Source organism: Penicillium angulare, assembly GCF_028827245.1.
Source record: "Penicillium angulare strain IBT 27051 chromosome Unknown utg000005l_segment0_segment0, whole genome shotgun sequence".
In the NCBI taxonomy this organism is placed as follows: Eukaryota; Fungi; Ascomycota; class Eurotiomycetes; order Eurotiales; family Aspergillaceae; genus Penicillium; species Penicillium angulare.
In genome coordinates this window covers 3,495,069-3,521,588 of record NW_026623164.1, presented here as the reverse complement: position 1 = coordinate 3,521,588, position 26,520 = coordinate 3,495,069, and the positions used below count along the sequence as shown (strand labels likewise).

The 26,520-nt window shown below is 45.4% G+C and overlaps 12 protein-coding genes across 12 annotated transcripts; 7 read left to right on the top strand and 5 right to left on the bottom strand.

The window, feature by feature from the left end:
* Positions 1-685: 685 nt before the first annotated feature.
* N7478_008678 (tRNA-ribosyltransferase family protein) lies at positions 686-2,124 on the top strand (the record flags this gene model as incomplete). The annotated part of the gene is made up of 7 exons (XM_056924892.1): positions 686-873; positions 942-1,025; positions 1,081-1,401; positions 1,455-1,512; positions 1,566-1,643; positions 1,696-1,883; positions 1,935-2,124. 7 exons carry the CDS (start codon positions 686-688, stop codon positions 2,122-2,124), a joined length of 1,107 nt encoding a protein of 368 aa, XP_056777618.1.
* Positions 2,125-2,712: 588 nt separating this feature from the next.
* N7478_008677 (Zn(II)2Cys6 transcription factor domain-containing protein) lies at positions 2,713-3,997 on the top strand (the record flags this gene model as incomplete). The annotated part of the gene is made up of 2 exons (XM_056924891.1): positions 2,713-2,790; positions 2,867-3,997. The coding sequence occupies 2 exons, from the start codon at positions 2,713-2,715 to the stop codon at positions 3,995-3,997; spliced, it is 1,209 nt and encodes a 402-aa protein (XP_056777617.1).
* A 2,312-nt stretch (positions 3,998-6,309) lies between these two features.
* Positions 6,310-7,958, top strand: N7478_008676 (FAD-binding oxidoreductase; the record flags this gene model as incomplete). The annotated part of the gene is made up of 3 exons (XM_056924890.1): positions 6,310-7,355; positions 7,420-7,628; positions 7,687-7,958. The coding sequence occupies 3 exons, from the start codon at positions 6,310-6,312 to the stop codon at positions 7,956-7,958; spliced, it is 1,527 nt and encodes a 508-aa protein (XP_056777616.1).
* A 2,212-nt stretch (positions 7,959-10,170) lies between these two features.
* On the top strand, positions 10,171-11,381 carry N7478_008675 (uncharacterized protein; the record flags this gene model as incomplete). The annotated part of the gene is made up of 3 exons (XM_056924889.1): positions 10,171-10,296; positions 10,359-10,502; positions 10,557-11,381. 3 exons carry the CDS (start codon positions 10,171-10,173, stop codon positions 11,379-11,381), a joined length of 1,095 nt encoding a protein of 364 aa, XP_056777615.1.
* Positions 11,382-11,677: 296 nt separating this feature from the next.
* On the bottom strand, positions 11,678-12,826 carry N7478_008674 (uncharacterized protein; the record flags this gene model as incomplete). Its single annotated transcript, XM_056924888.1, has 3 exons — positions 11,678-12,168; positions 12,388-12,415; positions 12,542-12,826. The coding sequence occupies 3 exons, from the start codon at positions 12,824-12,826 to the stop codon at positions 11,678-11,680; spliced, it is 804 nt and encodes a 267-aa protein (XP_056777614.1).
* A 1,665-nt stretch (positions 12,827-14,491) lies between these two features.
* N7478_008673 (uncharacterized protein) lies at positions 14,492-16,297 on the top strand (the record flags this gene model as incomplete). Its single annotated transcript, XM_056924887.1, has 6 exons — positions 14,492-14,700; positions 14,782-14,953; positions 15,021-15,272; positions 15,355-15,865; positions 15,930-15,966; positions 16,030-16,297. 6 exons carry the CDS (start codon positions 14,492-14,494, stop codon positions 16,295-16,297), a joined length of 1,449 nt encoding a protein of 482 aa, XP_056777613.1.
* A 112-nt stretch (positions 16,298-16,409) lies between these two features.
* On the bottom strand, positions 16,410-17,550 carry N7478_008672 (aromatic alcohol reductase; the record flags this gene model as incomplete). The annotated part of the gene is made up of 4 exons (XM_056924886.1): positions 16,410-16,676; positions 16,730-17,056; positions 17,110-17,391; positions 17,461-17,550. 4 exons carry the CDS (start codon positions 17,548-17,550, stop codon positions 16,410-16,412), a joined length of 966 nt encoding a protein of 321 aa, XP_056777612.1.
* Positions 17,551-18,435: 885 nt separating this feature from the next.
* On the top strand, positions 18,436-19,248 carry N7478_008671 (uncharacterized protein; the record flags this gene model as incomplete). Its single annotated transcript, XM_056924885.1, has 1 exon — positions 18,436-19,248. One exon carries the CDS (start codon positions 18,436-18,438, stop codon positions 19,246-19,248), a length of 813 nt encoding a protein of 270 aa, XP_056777611.1.
* A 496-nt stretch (positions 19,249-19,744) lies between these two features.
* N7478_008670 (uncharacterized protein) lies at positions 19,745-20,878 on the top strand (the record flags this gene model as incomplete). Its single annotated transcript, XM_056924884.1, has 3 exons — positions 19,745-19,764; positions 19,812-20,017; positions 20,073-20,878. 3 exons carry the CDS (start codon positions 19,745-19,747, stop codon positions 20,876-20,878), a joined length of 1,032 nt encoding a protein of 343 aa, XP_056777610.1.
* Positions 20,879-21,410: 532 nt separating this feature from the next.
* N7478_008669 (1-acyl dihydroxyacetone phosphate reductase) lies at positions 21,411-22,327 on the bottom strand (the record flags this gene model as incomplete). Its single annotated transcript, XM_056924883.1, has 2 exons — positions 21,411-21,819; positions 21,861-22,327. The coding sequence occupies 2 exons, from the start codon at positions 22,325-22,327 to the stop codon at positions 21,411-21,413; spliced, it is 876 nt and encodes a 291-aa protein (XP_056777609.1).
* Positions 22,328-23,079: 752 nt separating this feature from the next.
* Positions 23,080-24,120, bottom strand: N7478_008668 (alpha/beta hydrolase; the record flags this gene model as incomplete). The annotated part of the gene is made up of 1 exon (XM_056924882.1): positions 23,080-24,120. One exon carries the CDS (start codon positions 24,118-24,120, stop codon positions 23,080-23,082), a length of 1,041 nt encoding a protein of 346 aa, XP_056777608.1.
* Positions 24,121-24,534: 414 nt separating this feature from the next.
* Positions 24,535-25,767, bottom strand: N7478_008667 (Zn(II)2Cys6 transcription factor domain-containing protein; the record flags this gene model as incomplete). Its single annotated transcript, XM_056924881.1, has 1 exon — positions 24,535-25,767. The coding sequence occupies one exon, from the start codon at positions 25,765-25,767 to the stop codon at positions 24,535-24,537; it is 1,233 nt and encodes a 410-aa protein (XP_056777607.1).
* Between the last annotated feature and the right edge of the window lie 753 nt (positions 25,768-26,520).

Here is a 26,520-nt window from a genome sequence, read left to right as displayed (position 1 = left end):
TTAACGAATGAACAAGCCAATGACTGACTTGTGTCCCAGTCACGCGCAGCATTTGAACAGACATAAGAACTATAGATGCATATAGCTCGATGCACTATTCACCGCCAATATGCAATTCGGGAAACTAGCAAATTATCTCCGGGGTAGTGTCGCTGTCAAACCAAGTACTATGAGGAATGCATGTGATATGGAGAAAACTGTTATCTTTAAACGATTCATGAAATTCTGTTTGTCAAAGTCCCACAAGTGATATACCCTGTTAGATATGGTGTGAGCAAGCCCTGGGCTACATATACTCTATACCCATTTGGGTTGCTATGCAAACCAGACAAACAGCTTATCACGATAAAGGATTCTCCAGTTAGTCGCAATGTTTCTGTTGGCGAAAAGGTTCCCCATGCAATGCCACCGGTGCTGGCTAGATTGATTCCAAAATATATACACGTGGAATTATATAAATCAGTCGCAAGGATGTCAACTGCTACGGAGTCTACTCGAAAATCCATGCCCTCCGCATTGACGTTTGAGCGGCACGCGAAATGTTCGGTATTCTGTCCTTGACCCCTCCAAATACTCACCATGACATTCGCTGACTATAAAATCTTGATGGATTTATTCATAGACCACCAAGGCGCGTGCTAGCACCCTTCAACTACCCCACGGATCCGTCCCACTGCCAATCTTTATGCCCGTCGCAACACAGGCATCTCTCAAGGGCCTGACATACGACCAACTACGCGATACTGGATGCATGCTATGTCTGAATAATACATATCACCTTGGATTAAAGCCGGGTCAGGAAGTCCTCGATGCTGTTGGTGGCTCGCACAAATTGCAAGGATGGGACCGGAATCTCCTGACCGATAGTGGAGGGTGAGATATTACTGCCGGTGATCTGCCACGATGTATTGGTGATTGAGACTGACCTGAACATCATAAAGTTTCCAGATGGTATCTCTTCTAAAATTGGCTACTGTGACCGAGGAAGGCGTGCGATTCCTTAGTCCCCACGACGGCTCGCCTATGTATGATTGCGGTTCTGCAGCCCCGCAACAAAAATAGATGGCTAATTCTCGATAGGCTTCTGACCCCCGAACACTCTATCTCCCTTCAGAATTCAATTGGTTCCGATATCATCATGCAATTAGACGACGTCATTGCTACTACGTCCCCGGATCATGCACGGATTAAGGAGGCCATGGAGCGCTCTATACGTTGGCTGGACCGCTGCATTGATGAGCATAAATACCCCGAGAGGCAAAATCTCTTTTGCATTATTCAAGGTGGTTTGGATCTAGAACTCCGAAAACAATGCTGCGAAGAAATGGTAGCCCGAGATACCCCTGGAATTGCCATCGGAGGCTTGTCGGGAGGAGAAGCCAAAGAGGAGTTCTGTAAAGTGTAGGCCATTTCCATCTGTCGGGTCTCTTTTCACGATGAACTAATTTCGGCAGGGTGGATACTTGCACAAACAATCTTCCAGAATCGAAGCCCCGATATGTGATGGGTGTGGTAAGTTTCTCCGGCTCCAGCCTGCTACTTCAATGCTTACAATGTATATGTAGGGATATCCTGAAGATATTGTTGTCGCAGTCGCTCTTGGTGCAGACATGTTTGATTGCGTGTGGCCAACTCGCACAGCGGTTAGTATTGCTCATCCGTTTTGCTGTTTTTTCATACTAACCAATCGATCAGCGGTTTGGTCAAGCAATCGTCACGTCTGGCACAATGGTCCTCCGCAACAAATGCTTTGCCGATGACTTTACCCCAATTGAAGAGGGCTGCGCCTGTACTATTTGCCGACCGGTTGACCAAGGCGGCCTTGGTGTTACGAAAGCCTATATGCATCATATCACAGCAAAAGAAACCGTCGGTGCTCATCTGTAAGACACTAATCCCCGCGGATCTTTTTGCTTCTTCGCTAATGCATACAGTCTTTCCATCCACAACGTACATTTCATGTTGAATCTGATGGGCAACTTGCGACAAGCCATCATTGAAGATAGGTACCCGGCCTTTATTCGCGAATTTTTCTCAAATATTTACGAAGGCGATAAATCGAAATATCCTGAATGGGCAGTGGGAGCCTTGCGCGGTGTTGGCATGGATCTATTGGCTGATTGATATCAGGTTTGTTTAACGAGAAACCGATAAATCGATAAAAGCATGTGCACATATATGAGCGATTTGAATGATTTATAACAACTTGGCTATTACACAATTGACAGTATCATCTCATGTTATGCATACACTTTGACCCATCAGACAATATTTCCTTTTTGAGAGAACAATTCCGCCGGCAGAATCATCCGAAAGCGGTAGGCGGCTGTCTCTACAGGCAAGAACTTCAAGGCGGAGAAAGGGGAAGGTCTCAGTTGTGGAGAAAGTGCCGAAGGAATGTACAGGCACCACAATTAAATCCCCAGTGAGCTTTCGGTTGGTTCTGCTCAAGGATCTGACTCCAGGGCTTATCTGATGATCTGATTGACTATAGACACTGTATTACCTTTCCTGTGACATATATATTTAGCACAGGACTGGCGATTACGGCTAACTAGTTAAGTACAGTCACTTACGTCAACACCATGCAGCTCCGGTTGTTACTACAGTAAAATTCTCAACTGTTCCGCGAGTGCCAGCACTGCCCAGAAGTGTTCCTTATAAGATCCTTTGAGCGCACACTTACGAACGTTGGATGGGCCCTCTCTCATAATGAAGCGCTCGACGGCTCGACGACCGCATACCAAATCAAGGAATGGATGTCAGCGTTGCAAAGCGCGCAAAGTAAAGGTAGGCAAGCTTTTTTTTTCTTGATTCTGACCTCAACCGTTTGAGAGCCTAATTAACATTTTCGGCGGCATCAAAGTGTGATGAAACCAGACCGCACTGCCAAAACTGTACCAAACATGCGATCGATTGTTACTACTCCGAGAAGGCAATCGGCACAGCGGCCAGGAGTCCATTATCTGCTCCGCCGTCCGCCACATCCTCAGTAGAGTTCGTACAATCGGATGAATTGCCATCTATCGGGCAAGGCACTAGCGATCCAGCTGGTCCAGGTGGTAGTTCAGTGCCCGGTCAAAATACCGACATGGCCATTGGGATCGCAGAAATGGAATTACTCCATCACTACTCAACCTCAACATGCTATACGATTACTCGACTTCCGATATTGCAGACCGTCTGGCGCATCAAAGTCCCCCAATTTGGATTCTCATTCCCATTTGTTCTGCACGGTATCTTAGCCTTTTCAGCTTTACACCTGGCGTATTTGAGGCCTGAACACCATGCTCATTATGTTGATAAGGCCGAATTTCACCATAAGCAAGCACTGCAGATGGTCTCTACTATCATGCCAAACATAGATGAGGACAATGCTCCCGCTATCTATTTGTTCTCATCTCTCACATCTCTAATCTCCTGTGCAAAGCCACGATCAGCTGATCAATTCTGGATGTTTGGAGAAAAAGATCTTGAGCTGCTAGCCTTATTTCGTGGTACACGATTTATTATTTCTGCAGCAGGGGACCCGATCAAGTTTGGGCCCCTCGCGCCAATATTCAAAAATGGGAGCATGAGGAGCAGTACGCGGAACAGTAGATCTACGATGAACCTGTCCTATTTAAATGATTTGCGACAACTTTTGAAGGATAATGTGCCAAGTACAGAGGAACTCGATCTTTACTTTGAGGCTATTCATGGTCTAGGAAAATCATTTGCAATGTTGGAAGAACAGGGCTATCAAAATATGCAGACGGCAGATGTTTTTGTTTGGGTTTTGGAGCTATCCGATGGATATCTGAGTCTTCTTCGCCAAAGAAAGCCTGAGGCCCTGGTTGTCCTTTCATATTTTTGTGTCATTACTCATTCTCTTGAATGGGCCTGGTGGATGCAAGGCTTAAGCATCCATATGATACGGGGTATATACCATGCACTGGATGGGGAGTACCACTGCTGGCTACAGTGGCCGATGGAGCAATTGGGCTGGGTCCCGTGACAGCTTCAAAGGCAAAACGAAATTTTGTGCGTGTCTGCTACTATATAAATCCTGACAGTAAGCAGGCTCAGTTGATATAAAAAAGGGGTTAGCTTACAGAACAACAGCAAGCCCTCCTGAGAATCGAATTCTTAGTTAATTTATCTTTCCTCGAAGATTTATACACGTCGTTATAGACCGGGCGCAAAGGCTATCTGGCTGGCACCTATCCCTCGTAATGACCGCAAGACTTGCTTCCAAGGTTGCAAAGGGCGCGCAACATATACGTGGATAACTAGCTTCAAGTTGGGACATTCCAACATCCTTCGGAAAAGTCAGGGGCCCTGGGCGGAGATTTCCGACAGACTTGGTTGAAACCACCCCCAGTCAAGCAACATTTCGAACTTCCTAATGTCATTCAAATTTCTGTTGCTCAAGACTGTGATATGTTCATCTTCAACAAGATATCTGGCAGATTCCAAGCTCTCAGAGCGAAACCTCTAGAGCGTCCAAGAGAAGCTAGGATTTGCCGCAGCAATTTCCCTCGCCTGAAACTATTTCCTCAATATGAGAGCTGGATGCACTTTTATCTGAAAATCGGTTGTTTCATGTTTGGAGCTTGTAGGATATTACTGCTGGGGCTGACGACGTTAGACATATCCGCCAGGGATGAGAAAGAGGCGATAATGATGATGGCCCAATGGTGGCATTCAAGTTGTTAGCCATTATAGTATATGATATATTGACTTTCGGTTCAAATTCATGAGTGTATAGGTGGTATATTATGGTTTTTATGGTTCTAAAGCGTCTTGATTGCCCACTGGGAAAAAGGGTGACAATTGGTATAGAAATGATCCTCGGCCTGTGGACCTCCAAGTCGGAGGTGGACTCAGTATTCGTCTCATTATTTGGTCTTTCATACGGCACTAGAGCAACATGTTGATTGAATTATTGGAAGCGGCTGCTGAAAGTCACGATGGATACCAGAGATGTAAATGAATAACTATAGATTGGGTGGATGCTGCTTTGTTTCCTGTGCCAGGGTTGGGATATTTGTATGGAATCCTTTTTGTTGTGCGATACGAATAGGAGATGGGAATCGGTGTAGATCTTGATATTCAAGTTTGATACAAAACCAGATGAAGGTGATCTAGGGGCGAAGGTCGAATTTAAGTATCCCTGAATCCAGCTTGCTAGGACTTCCAAAAGAGGCTCGAGAATTTCCTTGCTGTACCAGTCCGAACCCGAACCCGAACCCGAAACCTTGCAACGCGGATCTTCCCAACCTTGGAACCTCATTGATTGAATTTTGATACCAATCCGAATACGATCGTATTCGATATTAAGCCTTCGATGCTGAAATCATAGCAACTCAATTAACCCACCCCGTGGGATTTTTTGGAGCCTGTTCTCTTGGCGATCAGATAATACATAGTGAAGCCGTATGTCTTCAGGCCTAGAAATGGCAAAGTGGAATTGATCTCATTAATACTATCAGCCACTCCGTCACCTATGCGCTTGGATATCACGATGATCTAGAATGCCTTCTCATGCTTGGATATAAATAACTACCACTAGATATTAGTACCTAGGTTATCTGAGCATGCAAATTGAAAGATATGGTGATACTTATTGACTAGTACCTGTCTTTCAAAAAAATAAAACACTAGTAAAACACGGGTCGGAACTGGACTGTACTACCTAGCAGGAGGATTGCTCGCGTTGAACTATAAAGGGTACGTATGCATATCATGATATTCTAGAAGCTCAAGATGGTGGATCTTAAAGAGCTTCCATTATGAATCTGGGATGCTTCTCGTGTCAGCTACGGGAAAATATTCAAGAGATTCTCCTAAGTGACGTTCCATGGTAGATGCTGAGAATGCGAATCCGAGTACGACTATGTATGTTCTTACTAGATTTCTACGGTCAGGATGATCGGCAAATGCCAAGACGGCAAATAAAATTGATTTCAACCTTACGAGGATCTTCTCACGTTTTTGGACAAGTGATCCACATTCTAATGTGCTCTTTCGGATAGTATGGGGCTCGGATACTCCTTATAGCCAGTGAAACCACCGTGAAACTGGATCTTTCGATAGTCCCGAGGTTCGGGACCTCTCCCCCGTCAATTATTCAACATTCAAAAAATTCATGTGGAGCTTGGATCAAACTGCTACCTACGCCTGAAACCTCGTCCAATGACTATTCATAGCACGGATCGAGTTTTCGGGTTTTTGAGAAGTCAGTCCATCATTTCCTATATAAGATGATAGAACGCCGCTGCTGAAGAACTCCAATTCACATCTCTTTATCGTTCGGCACCTACAATAATGAAGTCGATTTTGTCCCTTTTGGGGCTCGCCTCTGTCTTTGGAATTGGAAATGCATCCCAGGCCAGTGTCTCGACTGGTGCAACTATAAACACCTCCTTAGGAAGCTTCGACCTTACTACCGGGGCTGCCTGTGCCTGCAAGAAGCTCTCCAGCTTGTACCCAAGCCAGTTCATCTTTCCCGGCTCGTCCAATTACACAACCCAGGCTGTATACTACTGGGATATCCGCGCGGACCTGAGCCCAGCTTGCATTTTCATGCCTAACACAGATGAACAAGTTGCTACTGCTGTTAAGACATGTGTCCAGTGCGATGCTCAGTTTGCCGTTCGTGGCGGTGGTCACATGAACTTCCCCGGATCCAACAATATCGATGGTGGTGTTTTATTGGCTTTCAACAACATGACAAGCTACAAGGTGAACAGTGATACCATCGAAGTTCAGCCAGGAATGACTTGGTACGATGTTTACTCGGCACTTGATCCGTACGGCCGCACTGCTATTGGTGGTCGCTTGAAGACCATCGGTGTTCCTGGACTTACTCTTATTGGTGGTGTATCTTATTTCATCAACAAGTACGGCTTTGCCATGGATAACGTCGCGAGCTACGATGTCGTTCTTGGTAACGGAACCCAAGTCATCGCAAACTCGACTTCCAATCCCAACCTTTTCTGGGCTCTGAAAGGTGGTGCTAATAACTTTGGAATTGTTACCAAATTCACTCTGAAGACATACTATATGCCACACATTAGTACCACGATCCAGACCTTCAACGAGACCTACGCATACGATTACACCAAGGCTGTTTGCTCCTGGGCCACTGCCGACTCCGAGAGCCCTGTTGCTGCTGGATCTGTGATTACTGTCACTTACAATGCTACAACCAAGGTTTTGGAACCAATGATTCTCGGTGTCCAGGCTGGTGTCAGCAACCCACCTTCAGAATTTGCCAACTTCACTGCTATCCCCGGTACTGCCAAGATCAACAATGTCACCACTGGCAAGCAGTGGGCCTCAACTCTAGACTCGCCTAAGCAGATGTTCCGGTATTTGATCCACCCAATGATGAATAGCGCCAGACTCTTAGCTAATAAATCATGCCTGATACAGTGTTATGTTCGCTCATCACTCGATGGTTCCCGATGCAGATGTTCTCTACGGAATGCTGCAGAAATGGAAGGCGTCAGTTGATGAAATTTCAGATGTCCAAGGACTCTACCCTACATTCGTCATGAATATCTCTCCTGCTAGCGCTGCTAGAGTGGCTCAGAAGAACGGTGTTGGTAACGTTTGGGGTCTGGATGATGAGCCTCTGATCTGTAAGACAACCCCCTAGTGATGTAACTGAGTACAATAAGATACTAACACAAACCTCAGGGTGGCAACTCAGCACCGGCTGGGACCTAGCGCAGGATGATCTTCGTGTTCAGGGCTGGGCTCGTCAGCTGACTGAGCATATGCACGCAGAGAACCAGAAGAATGGTCTTGCCCGGGAGTTCGTGTATATGGGCGATGCAGGCGAGTGGCAAGACCCATTCAAGGGCTTCGACCAGGAAAATGTTGAGCGCATGAGAGAGATCAGAGCTGCCTATGATCCCAAGAAGACCTTCTCCAAGTTGAACTGGGGTGGCTTCAAGCTTGGCTACTAGATACTACGCCATGCTAATGCTCGAAGTAAATTCCTTTTACAGGAATTTAAACTAAATTAACTTGTTGCTCTAGATCACTCTTGGATCAAAACTGTGGACGTTTAAAAGAAATGTTAGAAAGCTAAGCTTAAATTATTGTATTCAAACTATCTGCGGGATAGTGTACTCCATAAAAATAAAATCTGTCCCTGTTCAGAATCTTGTGAATGCATGTCATAAGAGTTCAAAAGAACCCTGAAATCTGAAAAAAAGAAAAAAAAAATTGGAGAAAGAAAGCTTGTTCGTCATGTTCGAATATAGCCCTTGATTGCTCCTGCTGGCGTGCTCGTGAATAGAGAAACGCGCTAACGCTGTCACTGAAAGCAATGTCGACCGAAGTCAACCTCATGTACACCGCCATCTGTACCATAAGCTCTACATACATAGAAAAACAAGTGGAAAGAGAATTAGAAAGACGATTGAAAAGATAAGTAGAGAAGTACATCTTAAGATAGCATGATTGAAGCTTAACCATCTGGGCATAGAACTTCAGCAGTATTATACTAGTAGCACCAACCTTGTAGCCTCCAGATGCCCTGACGTGCTACTACGGGGTGCTAAACTGTTAAAAAAAATAGAATTACAATTTACAGAGAGAAGAATGAGTAAAAATCAAGCTCATGCACGCTTGCGGGACGAGGGCCTTGAGAATAATGTGTTTCATAGTGAGTGGACTGGGGACGAGCAAAATGTATACTGATGTAAGACTTTCCACTCCCTTTGGAGTTTGATTGTGCGGCCCGGGGACACAAGAGAGGTTTGGAACCACTTCATTTTGGTGGGAAATGGCAGTGGGAAATGGTAATATCCAGGTGATTGATGAGAGAAAGAAACAAGCAATGCACAGAAAATCAACTGACTGGGATGTCTAGCCATATAGTTATGACACCTTGACACCTTGAATCCTCGACACCCGGTACGGAATAAGGTTTGGCGTCTCACATTTATGCCTTATTTTAGACAGCCTTAACCACCGCTCTGTGAATTTACTGTATACCACCTGCGCGTTAACCAAGGCCACCAGATTCCAAGGTTCCCAACCTGAACTTCAGTTTATATTGTTCTCTTCTCTTCTCCCAGCCCTTTCTTCTTCTTGAAACCCTGATCCTGGAAGTTATTTTGATGACGGAGGCTACGCCGACATTTATGCTCGGTTGGGGTCTAGCGCATTCATACCCTGTCTCAGAAACTAGATCCTGATCTATTTTCAGCCTTATGTATTCTCAAGATAAGAAATTTAAGCTTTTCCAAAGCTTTTCCACAACCAGCTGAGTCAGATCGAAACAGTTGCCTAATCGGGACGTTCTGGGGTGGTCCGTGTGGAGATACGAGATGTGTGGCAAAACTGGCTCGCATCTGGTCTATCGAAATCATTACCCAATTTCGATCTGTCCGTTTTTACCTTCTACATCTTTTTTCATCCCTGTCTACGTCTGCCGTTGCGTTGCTGTGCAGCCCGGTTCCACATATTCTAAATTGCTTGTTGTTGCTTGGTGTTGCTTGTTCACATTAGTGGAAAGTATACACGCCTTCCGTCCCCTTCCGTCACTCGATTCAACTCCGGATAGGTAGAAACGAGGGGCATTGGCTCGTGCTAGCTCCAAGATTCGCTCGCATGGTTTATCGTGGGAAACCAAGCAGTGCCTGTGAGCGTTGTCGTTCGAGACGTTTAAAGGTAAATTTGGCCCCACATTAATCTTAATCGGGCCCAAATAAGGCAGAGCAAGGGTCCTCGGGAGGAAAGCCGGCTAATTTGGTCGATCAGTGCGACCAAGGCACTCCTACATGCAGTCCATGCACCAGGGCAAAAGTTGAATGTCCTGGTTATAGGAATACGCTGGATCTAGCCTTCAGAAATCAAAATGACAAAGCGATCAGTCTCTCTCAACGCTCTACAAGGAAAAAGCAGCATGCGACGACCAAAACCGCTAACGTACGGGTGGCTTCGTCTTCGTCACCTGACTACCCCAACTCAGTGCCATATGCTCTAGAAAATCCACTGAACGACCTAGCGATGGGATACTTCTTTTCCCACTACATAACTGGGGGTCTTCAAAAGGGATATATGTCCTATCTTTTGCCACTCATTAATGACCCGTTTAACGTTGCGGTTATATCCGCTCTCAACGCAGTTGGACTAGCTGCCTTATCAAATATCAGATCATCCCCACAGATGATGCTCAAGGCTCGAAGGGAATATACCAAAGCGTTATCTGAAACCAACAAGGGCCTTGCAGATATCGCAACATCCGATAGGGATGATATTTTGGCCGCGGTCGTTTTACTTGGCATGTATGAAGTGAGTTTACCCTTTGATCATCGCAGGCGTACTAGGATAAATCATTATCTGACGTCTCTCAGGTTGTTACCTGCTCTGATGGTCATTTTATCGACCGATGGATGAAGCACGTGGAAGGCGCGGCAAGATTAGTCGAATATCGAGGATTGAAACAATTAGAGCGCCGAGAGGGATTGGAAATATTCACCCAACTGCGCTTGCACATTGTACGTTCTCTTCGTATACCAGCATTGATACGGTACTAATAGTCGTCTCCGTAGAACACTTGTGACATTTATCGAAAAAGACGCAGCACCGCACTTTACATCCGGCTGACAGAAAACGCGATGAAGTATCGGGATGAAAATGATCAGATCATCGATCTTCTTTGCCTCGAAGTCATCAAATTGGCCGATTTACGAGCATCGATTGATGATGGGAGCATCTTTGATCCCGGCGAGATCATTCGTAAAGCCCTAACCATCGATGCAAACCTCGCATCACTTTTCATAAGTGTCCCAACGCCTTGGCAGTACCAAGAAATTGAAAATCCGTTCTCTAATGGACCTCAAATTGGCCGAACTGTTTGGGGCAACACCTATCATTTATATGGAAGTCTAAGAGCAAGCAACATGTGGAATAACTGGCGCTCTGTGCGAATCCTCTTGCATGAACTCATCATCGAAACTGTGGCATCTCTAGAAGGCTGTTCTCCTGGCCCCGAGCGTCGACAGCAACTCGCATTGGCTGCTCATAGTCGATTTATCGCTTCACAGTTGGTGGAGGATATATGCGCGAGTGTGCCTTACCATCTTGGCGCAGGAACAGAGGACAACGATCAAGTCCCGTTGCCAGTGACAGGAGCAGGAGGTTTCTGTCTGATGTGGCAATTACTTATTGCCGCTAACTCGGGTCTTGCTTCTCAGGATCTGCGTTCATGGATTATGGACTGTCTTGATAAGATTGGGTATTCGATGGGAATTAATCAGGCTTTGGCGATGTCGCAACTCTTACGCGCAGGAAAACAGTCAGAATCATTGCATCTGCCGGAGAATCATACCTTGGGAATGGGAAGAAATCATTTTGTGGGACTTATAGAGGAATAGACTTGGAATAGAATCTAGATTTAAAGCGAGAATACAGGATGCGCAATAATTGATTGAAATTAAATTAATAATGCTCAGAAAACCTTTTTTTTGCTGAGAAACTTTCCAATACTGTCGTATACTATGCTCTATGCTCCTTTTTCAATCTCATCCAATGCAACATCATGATAATCAAGGACATCAAAATAAACCGCAAATGTAACAATGCTCGCCTTCTGTAAGTAGATCAAAATAATTAAAACCGACTGAAACACGAAACCTCATAAGAAAGCCTTTGATGAATGGGCAATATTGCCTTATCTCGTTTGCTCTCTTTGGCTCTGTCGTGCGTAATTCTGATCATACGCCTGCTGAGCTCCAGCCTTAGCATAAGGCACATTGTTGTATCCGGGCGCATACTCTTCGGAACCCTCCTCAGACGCCATGGGATAAGCTTGTTGTTGTCGACCATGGACATCCATAGTTGAGCGAGAAAGACCCAGGCCCAGAATAGTGTATATGACCACAACAAGAAACTCTTCAATGGTTGCCATGCCGAGCTTGACCTTCGGGTCTCCGCCCAGGATTGAGAACTTGCTGTTATGTCCGAAAGCACTTATGAGACTGTATAGTAGACGAACAGCGATGAGTGGCAATGCAATGAACACGCAGGAGAATATTCTCTTTTGACCTGCATCCATGCTTCTGAGGTCACGGGTAGTGATCACCCAAAGAAGGCATACGGCAAGGTAGACGAGAAGATAAACAATAATTGCGCCGCGGACCTTGTCTTGGCCACCGGAATGGTCTGACACGTTAGATGAAGCTTCGTCACTTCCTCCACTGATAGATAAAATCAGTGCAATTAATGCGGGGATGTGGAGAAGCTGGGTAACTCGGCTTCGGCGAGAAACGGCAGTAGCCCTTTTGGTATAAATGGAAAACCTGAAAGTTTCATGTGTTAGAAAACATACAGCACTAAGACGATGGTGCATCTACACAAGGTGCTCGATAACCAGATACTTACAGTTTACCAAAAATTCCAGAGACGGCACCTAAGCCTTGCAAGACGATGTTGCGATTGGAGTTCGGGTCGGATGGTGCGCGTGTGGTGGTTTCGTCAAAACTACCGGTATATTAGCAATGGAACGGTATGATGTGGCTTATGGGGGAAATTAAACTGACACTCTTTTCAAAAGACCCAAAGTCGACAGTAACAAAGGCGAAAGACCGACGGATTGCAGGATCATCGCCCACTCTGCGTCATTTGTGTTGTCGGGATGCTGCGTACTCAAAATCTCCAAGATAGCTCCAGCAATGCGAATACCTCCAAATATGCAGAGGTAAATCCATCCCAGTTGCTTGTGAAATCCATGGCGAAAGACAACAAAGATGGCCAATAATGTAACTGGGATATATACCACCAGTTCGGCGATAGAAATGCTCTTGTCGGTGATGGTGCCCATTGTATGCGAAGCTTGAGAGGCGAACCGCGAAGGAGAAGTATAAAGAGAAATCCTCAGACTATGACTTGAAAGCGTGAACAAATTCAATAAGAAAAGATTGCTGCTCAAGTAGCTAGGTATTCAGGAAGTTGGATGTGTATGCAAGATGAAAAATAAGTTGAGATGGGGGTGCAGCGAGGAGCTACTTATAGACCGCGAGCCCAACAATTTGAAGAATAAACTTTAGGCTGGGATCAGCCTCAAATCCCACAAGACTCAACTCTTCGAAGTAAGCCCGCAGTCTCTGCTGCAACTCGGGTTCAATGTCAGCCTTAGCCTTAACGTGGCTACGCCGCATCTTGGATGCCATGTTTGGTACTAGTTGCGATTGCGATCGACAAATTAAATTTGAAACTAGTCGGCAATGCCGCTGCAAAAAGGGGACCAGTTACGATCACAAAAAATTTAGACATCGCTACTCTATGTACGTTGTGGGGCGTTGAAGCATTATCCAATGATAACGACGTCCGGAGGGTTCACCCCACAAATTACCGTAACGGGAAGCTGTTTCGATCTGCCACTATTCAAGTTTACGAAAAGTCAGGCATCTGCAAGGCCCCAACGTCTTTTCTAAAATCATTTATTTTCGGAGGAGAGAATATACGTGATAATCTAGGTTTATTTCGGGTCCGAAAATATGTGCCAAGACAATAGTTCGTACTTTAAATCTCTAGCTGAATAACGACGGCCAAGTTCATGTCGTAATAGGAGATGACAAGGTCTAAATTCCACGTTAATTAACGATGGGGAACTTGAATATTGCTATTCTGAGTACTTGCGAATCAGAAACTTGAATTCTTGGTAGATGTCATAGCAATGTGTTGAGCTGAAACTGGGGGAGAAATTCGCGAGCTACATTCAAAACTAACAGAGTGAAGGGCGCTCTGCAACCAGCAGCGCTAATAGAAGATCTCTCATGCTGTAAGCAATATAACAAGTAATGGTAGTTTGTGAATCTTTACTATTTAAATTATGATGTCTGAATAGATTATGCTATAAAGATTATTTTCAACCCCCCAATGGACAGGATGGAAGAATGTGCTGGGAGGCGAGATATTATAGATATGGAACGTAGATTTTTGACATATTGTATATCAAGGAAACTTGAAGAACATAGTTAAAATGACATAGATCGAACCGCATAAAGCCGACTTGGTGGCTGGGTCATATAGACGACGAGGTCTCATTATCTTGTCCATCCTCAAGATTCATACATTCTTGGAATCTGACGCGCTCAACAGTGAATTCTAGATTTACTGTCTATTCATCATTACGACGAAGTTCTGTTTCGAGATCTGCTCCATCGCCATCTTCAAGTTGTAGATCGGAATATGTCCGCGGTTCAGAACATTCAAAATAGTTGGGTCAGATGATACCCCGCATGCCCAGGAAGTTGAACCTAGGCAATTATGATGCCAAGGGCAGCCCAGTCTGGAAGTAAAAGATGTCAAGCAGTTTAGGCTTTCTATTCCTCCGACAGCTTAAAAGACGCTGAAACCCCCTCATTCTACAAACCATCCCTCTACATCACCTTCTTGGACTTGCTTCTAGTCTATCGCTTGATCGTTACACACATTTGATCTTTTACCCCACTCGCCTACTTGGAAAAGGAAAGGAAACGCAAAGATGCGGGAAGAGAAGGATATCGAGCACCATGGGAATGATGACTTGGAGAAGACTGCGGTTCATAAGGAGAATATAGTCAGCCCAATGACTCCAAGCAACGAGCGAAAGCTCATCAGAAGGATTGACATCCGTCTCGTTATCACTCTTGGTCTTCTTTATTGCATCAGTCTCTTGGATCGTACTAACATGGGAGCCGCCTCAATTGCGGGGTAAGAATCTAGTGCCCACTTAGGAAACAAGCCCGAGGCCCAAGTTGACTATGTAGCGAAATGAGCTGACGATCTTTCCAGTATGCAGGTTGATCTTCATATGAATGAGAAAAACAACGCGTACAGCATTGCATCACTTGTTTTCTTTATCACATACACAATTTTCCAAGTTCCGGCTACCGCAATAATACGCAAGGTTGGCCCGCGGTACTTCATCTCTACTATCGCATTTCTATGGGGTGCGATTATGATAGTATGTCTTCAATCACTCTTCTAATGTCGCACTTTAAAGAAGTCGACACTTATTCTGACTAAATTAGGCTTTTGGATTCGTCCCGAATTGGCAAACCTTGACCGGGTTGCGGCTTATTCTTGGGGCACTTGAGGCAGGGTTTTATCCCGGGTGCATCTTTCTCCTGAGTACATGGTACACCCGTTATGAGCTTCAAAAACGCAATGCTGGCTTCTATCTGATCGGAAGTACTGCTTCTGGCTTTGGTGGCATTCTCGCCTATGGCTTGATGCAGCTAAAGGGGGTCGGCGGACGATCGGGATGGCAATGGATTTTCATCGTAAGTAAAAAAGGACATTTGCCTAGCTTTGTTACCTCACCAAAATCTCGTGTTTTTTTGCTAAACCATGACCCGGCTATAGATCGAAGGTATTATGACATGCGCTCTTGCCGGTCTAGCCTCCTTTATCTTAGTAGACTTTCCCGAAAAGTCACCCCAATCCTGGCGATTTCTGAATGAAGAGGAAGCAAATTTTATCGTTGACCGATTGGAAAGAGATAGAGCGGATGTATTTGTTGAGCCATTCTCTCTAAAATCCTATCTGGCGCATGCAGCCGATCTCAAAGTGTGGGCGTACTGCATGCTTTACCTTCTCACAACCACCGTCACTTACTCGATCGCTTATTTTCTGCCAATAATTCTTTCACAAAGCATGCACTTCTCCATCGCAAAGTCACAATGCCTCGTCGCCCCACCATACGTTGCAGCTGCGATAGTCATGTTTGCGGAAGCGGCTTATGCAGACAAGTATCGAATCCGAGGTCCGATTGTTGCCCTCAACGCTGCACTTGGGCTTATAGGTCTTGGGTTAATGGGATATCTTCATCAACCTGGCCCACGATACTTTGGCGTGTTTTTGGCGACCATCGGAGGTATGTTTGCGAAGAAAGTCTATGGCTGAAATAGTGCTCCTTCTAACCACATCGCATTCTTTAGGAAACGCAAATTGCCCAGCTCTAGTTTCATGGCAAAGGTACCCATGACACATTCTCTCGAAGCTTCATACTGCATAAACTAACAAACGAAACCAATTCAGCAACAATATTCGCGGCCAGTGGAAACGAGCATTTACCTCCGCCACTCTAATCGGAGGAGGTAGCATTGGTGGAATCGTGGCCACGACGGTATTTCGGGCTAAAGATGCGCCGAGCTATCACCCTGGCCTTCTAACTACAATACTAGCCAATGCGTTGACCATCATCATCGTGGGTGGCTTGCTTGTTCACTTCTCTCGGGCAAACAAACGTGCGGAGGAAAGAGGGGAAGCAATAGAAGGTCTGGTGGGCTTCAAGTACACACTCTAGTGGATCAGCTACTTTTTCGCCCCTACATCTTTCCGTCGTTAATTTCTGTGCGAGATGCAGGAATATCAAGGATTTTCAATATTTGAAGTGGCAAAACACAATGGTGGCGTTTTTAACTATCGTATACCTTCCTGGCTTTTCCAGCCATGACCTCTGTGAAATATTCACGGAATTCTCTTGGCTTTAAGTCCGGGTAGAGCTCTCGTGCGTTCAGATAGCCCAAAAAGTCTGCATATTCTGGCGTATTGTCCTGTCGCACATATTTGCTGTATTCGTATTGAGCCTTATAGAGGCCAATGCGCTTCATCGGATCCTCTTGATTCAAATTCAAAGCAGCTTTAGCCTGTTCAACGGCTTCCTCGATAGATTCAGTCGACACCTGCAAATTAATTGATTTAGAGTGTGCAAGATACGCGAAAGGGGCCAACTTACCCGAGTCGATTCTACCTTCTCCCCAGAAAGCTCCTCCACAATACGGTAAATTTCGTTCTCACTAAGGACCTCCCCAAACGAATACACGTATCTATTTAATGTACGGTCGTCGCATAGTATACTCGCAACAAATAACCCAATGTCACGTAAGTCAATTAGAAGATTTGGTGCCGTGCCGTCGCCATGGATGACGTTCTTCGGCAACAATGTTGCATAATCCACTTTGCCGGACGGGAGCGACGGAAATGAGATTTGATACCAGTATCCGACATCTATCACGGTGTATGGAATACCTAATAACTTGATGGCATTGTATATCTCCTCTTTCTATTATTTCGAGTCAGAGATTCGGTCACCTTTATAGTTTAAGACACTCGTACCTGATCGCGAAGCAACATGGCGCCTTGCGGAGGTGCGACCGTAATGAAAGCACATGGGACTATTCTTTTCACCCCCGCAGTTTTGGCAGCCTGTAGTAGCTTCTTTTGTTGTAACAAATCATGGGGACCGATGGCACTGATGAGAATGTCGATCCCAGTCAGTGCAGATGTGAGTTCGGTGGAATCGTCAAGATCTATGGACCAGATCCTCACGCCTTGCTCTTGAAGCTTTTGAACTGATGGCTTTTTCACGGAAGCAGGTCGAACTAAGATCTCTACATCCTTTGAATGGGAAAGTATAAATCAATATAGGTCGCAAAAGCTGGGTAGCCTCATTCAAGTTTAACCTACAAAATTGCCAGACTCTTGAAGCCCATTTAGAATGGAGCTTCCAGTCTCGCCGGTAGCTCCAAGGAGCAAAACCCGTTGTTTGGTAGTCATTTTATAGTCACCGGAATCTCAAGATATGAGTCCTCAATTTGTGTATAAAAATTAAACGGATCACAGTTAGATTTGAATGGTCTTTTGTACCAAAAGGAGAGATGCATTTGTCATCATCTTTGGTGATCTGTCATCCTGGTTGCGAATCCGAATACGAATATGTGGAGCATCCGCCAGGTCATTGCGACATTCATAGCAGTTATGCATCGGAGATAAATATTATGAATTATGGGGAACCACATTCATAATAATTGTCTTGCACAGAGATGTAATAAAGCTATGGGTCTCTAAATGGTCTTGTCTTCGACCACATTGACTGTATTTCTCCATATAGCCCCTCGGACGTCGATTCAATTGTTCGACCTGTTTAGCACTTCTAATAGTTGAGGAGAACGCAAATGAGGAGCGCCCAAAGCACATCAATCAGTAATTTGTATCCGAGAAGAACGATATAATAAAACTCATGTACTTATGTTTCTAATGAAAATATTGAATGAAGTACCATATTAAACCTGGAATAGCATAAACTTCCAATCAAGTTTGATTGTCTGGCCAGACTTCCCGCCTCGGGTAAAGAGTTTATACCAAAGGAAGACAAAGAACTCAATAAACATTTGAAGTAAACATTTGAAGTAAGCACCTTTAATACCACCCTCAAGCTCTATCTCACTTCTCGTACCACCAACCATTCCGTCACACGTATCCATTGACTAAATCGAGACATTCTGAGAGCTCAATACACAGCCAGAATCCAATCCCAAATGCAATATGAGTGGTAAATCAAACTTCCCGTTATGCAGCTGTGTTATAAATAACATTGCTAACCAGGTGATGGGAACCAACGTAGCCTTGAAAGAAGACTCAGCAAATGACATCCTGAACAAAATGAGCAACACCATGAGTCTCAAGGACTGGGAGAACTGGATAGAAGATCACGTTAGCAAATTTGGAACGCCAAATCTTGGGAAAGAAGATACGCTGCTGAATGGACTGCATCAAATGGCTGTACGGCGACCACCTAAATGGCGGCTCAAGAAGAACTGGACAATTGACGACTTTGATCGAACGGTCGCCAAGCGAAAGTCTTATCTTGAATCCACTTATGCCCAAATGGGGGGGAAGGAGCTTACTGGAGCAGCCATGTGTGACAGCTGTAGGGGAGAATTGGGCACATTCTGTGCCTGCGTTGTGACGCCACATCTCTGGGATTTAATGCCCATGTGTGCAAACCGTCGTTGGGTTGATCAGCGTGGCCGGTGTTCTCTCATTAAAGAAAAGGTGGTAAATGATAAACCAAAAAGTCGACCATTGTCTCTGGGGAACCCGCGATTGTCTTCCACCCAGCCGCGGCGCCCAACTCCGATGACCGAAGACTTGTCATTGATCTCGGACCCAACGAATGTGGCAAAGTTGAACAAAGCTTTCGCTGGCCTCGGGACTCCCCAGAAAACTGTCCCCGGTGCTCCTGTCGGGCCATCACGAGCCAGAAATACCCAAGACCCGCTTTTAGACCCCTGCCTACTACCAAAAGCCGACTCACTTGTGGGTGCATCGGTGTACCATGCGAGTATTGAGGCATTAGACCTCAGCATTGCAAATGCTAAATTGCACGAGAATGTGTTGACACAACACGTCAAGTTTCTAGAGGCCGTGAGAGGGTTGAAGGGTTTTCATAAGAAGAACAATCTTGGGAGTTAAGTATGCCATAAATCCGAGACAGAAACATATCCATGTTGACTCTTGCATATGTTATAAGTGGAAGTCTTTCGTCAGATGAGTATTTAAATCTTCAAGTTGTCATGATTATTCATTGCCCTGAATGAAATTTCAACGTGATTGAAATTCCTCGTCCCTACTTCACTTTTATGATTACTTTACAGTCAAGCACCACCGGAGTATGCGTAAATGAAGGTAAGTGCCTTTAGGCCCGCATATTTCCATAGATCTTGCTGTGACGTGAATTTCTTTATCAATAGGACCACCGACGTCACAAAAATGAAAATATCTAGCGACAAGTGGGGAGTGCTTGCCCTGTTGCCCGCTCCACTTTGTTGTGGAACCTGCTCTATGATCTATACCATACATGGCGTCCAGGCCGACCTGACTAAATCCTTCGGTTATCCACAAGGTATTTGAAAAGGTGCGGGGTACCACCTGAATCATGCAATAATTCGTTTCATCACTTCCTATCATAATGGCCCCCAATATTTTCTTGTGAGGACTCATTTGCAACGTTACCCAAGGCCTAACTAACGATATAGGACCGGTGCAACTGGCTATGTTGGAGGTGACTTCCTCTACCTAGCTTCCCGCACTCATCCAGAATGGAATGTATCAGCCCTTGTGAGAGATGCTGAAAAAGCTGCCAAGCTCGCTCAGGAGTATCCGGAAGTTCGCATCGTGAACGGAGACCTTGACTCGGCCGATATCATCGAGAAGGAAGTCAAGAATGCCGATATTGTTTTTCGTATGTCGAACTTCATGCTTTCACTCTTTTATTCATTGGTATACTGACCGTTAAGAAATTGCCGACTGCGACCATGTTGGAGCTGCAAAAGCCATAGCGAAAGGTGCCGCCCACCACACTGCCGACCGACCGTGCTGGGTAATCCATGCCTCAGGAACAGCTAGTTTCCTTTTCGAAGATAACCGAGAGAAGACATACGGAATTGAGCGGAAGCAGTATTACAATGACTGGGATAAAGTGGACGAGCTTTTTAACTTGCCTGATGATGCATATCACAAGGATGTGGAAAGAACAATCATTGAAGCTGGCCGAGTAGACCCACAGCGTATCAAGACCGCTATTGTATCGCCTCCAACCGTCTATGGACCTGGTCGTGGCGTGATCAAACAGACCAGCATCCAGGCCTACTTTCTAGCAAACGCAGTTCTCAAGCGAAAGGAGGGAATCATTGTCGGCGAAGGCAAGAATATCTGGAGTCAAGTCCACGTTCAGGATCTTAGCGATTTGTTTGTCTCTCTGGGCGAGGCAGCAGTGGCAGGGGGTGGAAATGCAACCTGGGGAGACGAAGGGTACTATCTCTCGGAGAATGGAACATATGTCTGGGGAGATATTGAAAGAGCCGTTGCGCAAGTGGCATATGAAAAGGGTTATATTCCAAGTGCAGATGTTACTCCGCTGCGAGAGGATGAGCCCCTGGGGGATACACTCGGCTATGGTATGTTGATGTGGGGATCGAACAGCCAAGGAACTTCAATTCGCGCAAAGAAGTTGCTTGGGTGGACTCCTACACGGCCTAGCTTATTAGAGGAGATTCCCGGAATTGTGGATGGGGAGGCAAGAGCACTAGGGATTGCAGTTTGAGATAGTCACCCCTAAGTAATGCAAGCAAAAAGATAGACGGTTGACTCAATGAATTGACTTCAGCTATTTTGAAATATTGCAATCTTCGGAAGTCTTGTCCAGAAAAATCATCTGTGTCTCTTACCTCTCAATACCCAAGCTAGGTTGATCTATCTGGTTTAATATTCTGTCGTGCTGACATAGTCCATGCGGCATATGCGACTTCAGAAAGCTTGACTTCAAAAGATAGTAGAGCTACAACGATAATGGACCAGATATCTGTACAGGTATCCATGCAATTCTAGTCGCAACCTTCTACTCTGTTACTCAAACATTGATTCTACAGCCTGGTGAGAGTCTGAGCACTCTATATTGTCCCAGTATTTATCTTTTTTGTTTGCATGCTGAATTGCAGAATTCTCGCATTTCAAAATGGAATGCATATTCAAGTAATTCAATATTTGACAAGCGACTTAAAAGGCCCCAATTATCCTCCTTTACTAACAGTATACTTCATCCGGACAAAGAAAAATACTCTCCAGCTTGCAATGCCTCATGCATTGTTCCTAGAAAAGCCAACATCACTAAGACCTGATTCCTTGTTTATCATCGAAATAAATATACCATAGGGCAGAAATGTATTGCAGAACCAACTGAGAGTAGAAGCAGCCCCTCGCCGAATGAAAAAGCCGCTACTGCCAAGAACATCGTTCACGACATTCGCGGCCGCAGCATCGATATTCGCCTTGTTTGGATGAACCAATACCTTGTGGTGGCGGTCTATAATACTCAAAATATTTTGGTAGTACGAGTTCGCAGGCAGCTCAAGGTCTGGTATCTTGGTAGCATCATTTCTGATTGTCTGCACACCCCCAAGGATGAGTGTGACAACTCTCACACCGAGAGGTTCCATCTCGAGACGAAGTGTTTCCGAAATTCTCGTAGTAGCGCTTCTAGAGCTACTGTATACACCTATATAATTCGATTGCATTAGCTAGTAAACAGAAAGACCTCATGGGTATTTCTCAACTTGCCTTGCCAAGCAAAGACCATTTCACCAGATACCGAGCTGACGTTGCAGATAGTACCCTTGGATTTGATGAGCATAGGCGCAAATGCCTGGGCCATTGCGACAAGGGCCCAAACGTTGGTGTCGAACAATTTCTTCGCTTCCTCAATTGAAGTGTCCAGAAGCGGGAAAACAGTGCTGAGGCCCGCATTGTTGACAAGGATATCGAGCGATCCTCCCGTATTCTTCCCGATAGATGTGGCGCATTCCCGAATAGACTCGGCCGACGTGACATCGAGTTTGACGATTTCTATACCTTCGATCTCGCTCAGATATCCGACCTTGGCCATATTTCGTACCGCTGCGAAGACTCTGAAGCCTTTCTGATGATAAACTTTGGCCATTGCCTCTCCAAGTCCACCAGCACTGCAGCCAGTGACCAAAACTGTCTTTTGGGGCATGTTTGATCGCGAGAAAGAACAAATCTGGATGGGCTGAAATGCTCTGGTATATTTTGAACTGATATTGAATTAATGGCAAAAATGGTGCCTTCATTTATACGTCGTCTGCTAAAAAGCCCTAAGAAGACATTTGTCAGTGAACGGATTTCGGAGACCAATTCCGATGGGCGCTATCTAAGAAGCAGCGGCACCTGAGTGGTGCAATTGTCAGCCTTGGACCCCCCTTTCTTATTCTCGGCCCCTGATCGAGCTTTGTGATTCGCTATCCCGTCTAATATCTTACTTCCACTGGTTGGCTCGAGTCCTGGAGACTGTATTGTTCTCAGATCTTTACATTAAATGCCAAGGCTTCCCGGTCTCAGAGCAATCAGCGTGCGGATTTACGGCAATCGCGGAGATAAGCTATCTTGGCTTAGTATTCTTTAATTATGCTTCCTTAATTTTGCGTCCGGAACACGGGATGATCTGTGGTGTAACAATCTCTTGGGTGAGTTTACTCGCGGAGTATTTTCGAAAATGGTGTCCGGTGTCCGTGCCTGCAGTTAATTCCTCGTATTACAGACAAGCGGCCCCAAAGTCTAATAGCGGAAACCGCGTACGCGGTGAGAGATCTGGGTTTAAAAGACAGAGAAATGAAGTATTTAAAATATATTTAGTGATAATCTCATTGAAAGCAATACGCGACTAAGCCACCTTCGGCAGGTAGGAAGCTGAGTGCATGAAGAAATCTAAACAAAAAGATTTCCTGCAATTCACATTTGGCAAGTCGCTTCGTTTCCAGTCATCTTTTCGATTTCATTGTCCATCAAATCGGTGATCGCTTTCTCGAGGTGATGGCCCATTGTGTAATGATTTTCTTCAAGCTCGTGAAAAGCGGGTTGTGGAAGTCGCTTGGCCATGTAACGCACCATACCGATCGGTGCATTTGTATCTTTAGTGCCATGCCAAATGCGAATCCCGCTATAAGACACATCTTCAAATTTGAACCCCCAATCCTGAGACAATAAACGAGCTTCCTGAACAGCTGCCTTAGATCCTTGCGCAAAGGCTTCGAATGATGTACTCAACACGCGTCTTCTAGCCTCTGCTGTCGGCAGCTCTTCGTTTTTTTCACTTTGCTGTTCATCCGAATTCTTGACTTTGTCACGTTTCATTCCATCTATCCAGTTATCAAGCCATCTTGTGAGTGGGCCAGACTCCAGGATCCATCGAAGGGCAATGAAAAGTCGATTCAACAGTATTTCCAGTATTCCTGGGCAATAGATAGCCGCACGGGATAAAAGTTTCCTGCTCACGGTCACATCTTTTGTTCCTGCTATCCATGGAGGCGATCCAGCCAAGAATGCCACGCCAGATATCATATGAGGAGGGAGTAAATGAGCGCATGCGATTGCGTATGGACCGCCCCCGGAACAACCTAGAACTGCGAATCGTTTCAACCCCAAATGCGTGGCGAGAGTTTGCACATCAGCCGGCCAGTCCAAGATCTCACGTCTGGGTTGGTAACTGGATAGTCCAAATCCAGGTCGATCGGGGACGATGAGGCGATATCCATGGCGCTGCGGTGAATTCCCAAAACCCCAGCCTTCTAGGCGCGAAGATGGATAGCCGTGGAAGTAGAAAATCGGATAGTCCCGGGGATTTCCATATTCAGCGTAACCAAGGGTGCGACCATCACTCAAAGCGAGAGTTTGGTTTAGGCAAGATGTCTCCGAAAGAGCTGTGGGCGCATTTCCCATTTTATGGCTTGATGATGAGCGAAGTCCAACTCTCGCCGCGGTGGAGGTTGCCATTGTGCGGTTAATAAAAGATGATGAAGCAGGGGATATCATGTCCTGAAGATTGCTAAAATTTTGCAATTTACGCTTTCGATCGAGCAAAGGACGCATATTAAGTATTATTTCCCTCGTGGAAATGCCGGCACATCATAGAAGCCTCGTATTCGTAAAATACGATCACGATCACGACCACGATCTATAATCCACCCAATAGTGATCGAGCTTCCCGAGTGCGAACCCCACTCACGATGGAGGTAATTGTGATTTACGAAGGTGAACGCTACCAGCGTCTTTGTAAATAGTATGTGATGAATTTGATGATTCTAATAAAATGTCAGCCCGACTGTGTCATATTTTAAAACTTAAATAATAACATCGAAATCAGCATACATCTGTAAATCTGCGCTGGTGGGCTCAATCCTCTTGCTTCTATTGATGCTCGCGATCGCATGCCATCGTTTCTATAAATTCCAGGATCCTTCTGATAGTAGTCCGTATGGACGGATCAGTGGTATTATTCAACTCATCATTTGATAATTCTTTTATCAACGAGGTTCCATATTGCTGGGCCCACCACACGTCGTCTCCGAGTCTCTCAACAAGAATACCCCAAACCATCAGTATTACCCGCGAGATATGATCATTCGCGTTAAGAGCGTTGATATATCCTTCTCCAGCCATGTTGAGCCACCCAAGTGCATATCCTCGATACACAGGACCGACGCACTTCTGGAAACATTCTTGCAGCAAAGATAAAGCCTTCTTGCACGCCTCCCAAAAGGCAATTTGCCGAATCCGTTCCTCCTGTATCTCCTGGACAGTCTCAACAATCCTCTTGTCGTTCATGTCAACGAGATCTAAAATGATCTCCGCGATGGATGAATCCAGGAGTGTTGAAGGCAGATCTTGGAATGACACTAGATTTTGCACGTATTCATTCTGCCTAATTAGATCCTCCTTGCCAGTCGCGACCTGCACAGCGCCGCGAACAAGCTCAAAATGAACTATCGTTGTCTGTAGGACGCTTTCCTCATCATCTGACGATGCATGTTGTTTAAATCGAACTGACGCAAATGCTAGGACCATTAGCATTAGCGAAAAACAGAGTGCGGCTCTTTGGTTCTCGCACTGGTCAGAGGTGATTTGAGCACGGAAACTGGCTAATGCAAGAACTTGGTACTCAAGCGCGGATTTTATATATTCTTGGTAGCTTGGACTTTCTCGGTCATGTTTCTTGAGGATGCTGGCGCATTCGAATGCTGACAGGGCTAGTAATCCGTGTAAAAGAAAGTCGTATTCGAGTGCAAGAGCGGGTACTATGAGCTGCCAGAGCGCCTCGTCACCAGATCCCGGTGTGCAGCAGCTTTTATATGTACTTGCAGTCCATCGATGCATAAGTTGAAGGTCCAGGTGGTGACGATTGGTAGGAAAGGACGGGCAGATGGGGTGTGAATCAAGTGTTGTTTCTGTCGTGCGACCTGCTTCTTCTGGTGTATGTGCAGACAAGGATTGTGGATCGAGGTTGAGATGTGGGTATTCGCATATTGTGCTTCGGGTTTCACAACGCTTGCAAGGTGGGCCCGTTTCATCACATTTGACATGACGGCGCTTGCAAGTGAGGCAGCCAGTGTGGGATTTCTGATGGGAGCGACGAGGAGGCATTGCAGATAAAATATCAAATTTGAGGCCTAGGGAATTCTGCTATGCCTATTTCTACTTAGTCCAATATAACCTGGACTCCATGCTAAGCAGAAAGATAGGAGACTCTCTGACTCACGAGTAACCAAGGTGGAAAATTATCAATCAGGACTCGCTACGCAGAGACTCAGTAATGGGAGGAAATACTTAACACTCCAGATGCCCGGTGCCCACATGTGCAGGTGGACGAGTTTCTACGTGTGGAGAGAAATGGGGAGAAACAGCAGATGCGTGTGCCATGGGTGATCCGATGCCTACGTAATAAGGCATCCATATTCTCGGTGTAGTTATAAGCCACGTGACCTCTCGCTCGGTGACCACACTAGCTTAAAAGAGTTAGGCTATTTTGACACTAAGACTATACTGGTGGGCACATGCTGTAGTGTGGTTTCAGTCAGGACAAACAACCTTATGAATTTCCCCAACCTCCTTTCAAACTATGAATAATATGACAATCACTCATTTTCTTCTTTCAAAAATTCCATTTTTTATAACTCCTGGGCTCCCTACATGTACGTAGCATAGCTTCCCTCTGTCTTCTTCCCTTTTCTTCAACGTTGCTATTCGTTGTTTTTACACCTTTTCTCCATTCCAGTAGAGACGTAGGCACCCTATCACAATTAGTATGGCTGGGAGGGTGTGATGAGATGAGTGTGTATCTATGCGCGGCGGTGAGCCCAGCGGTGCATTCTGCTCACTCTCTGTAGTTAGCTAGTG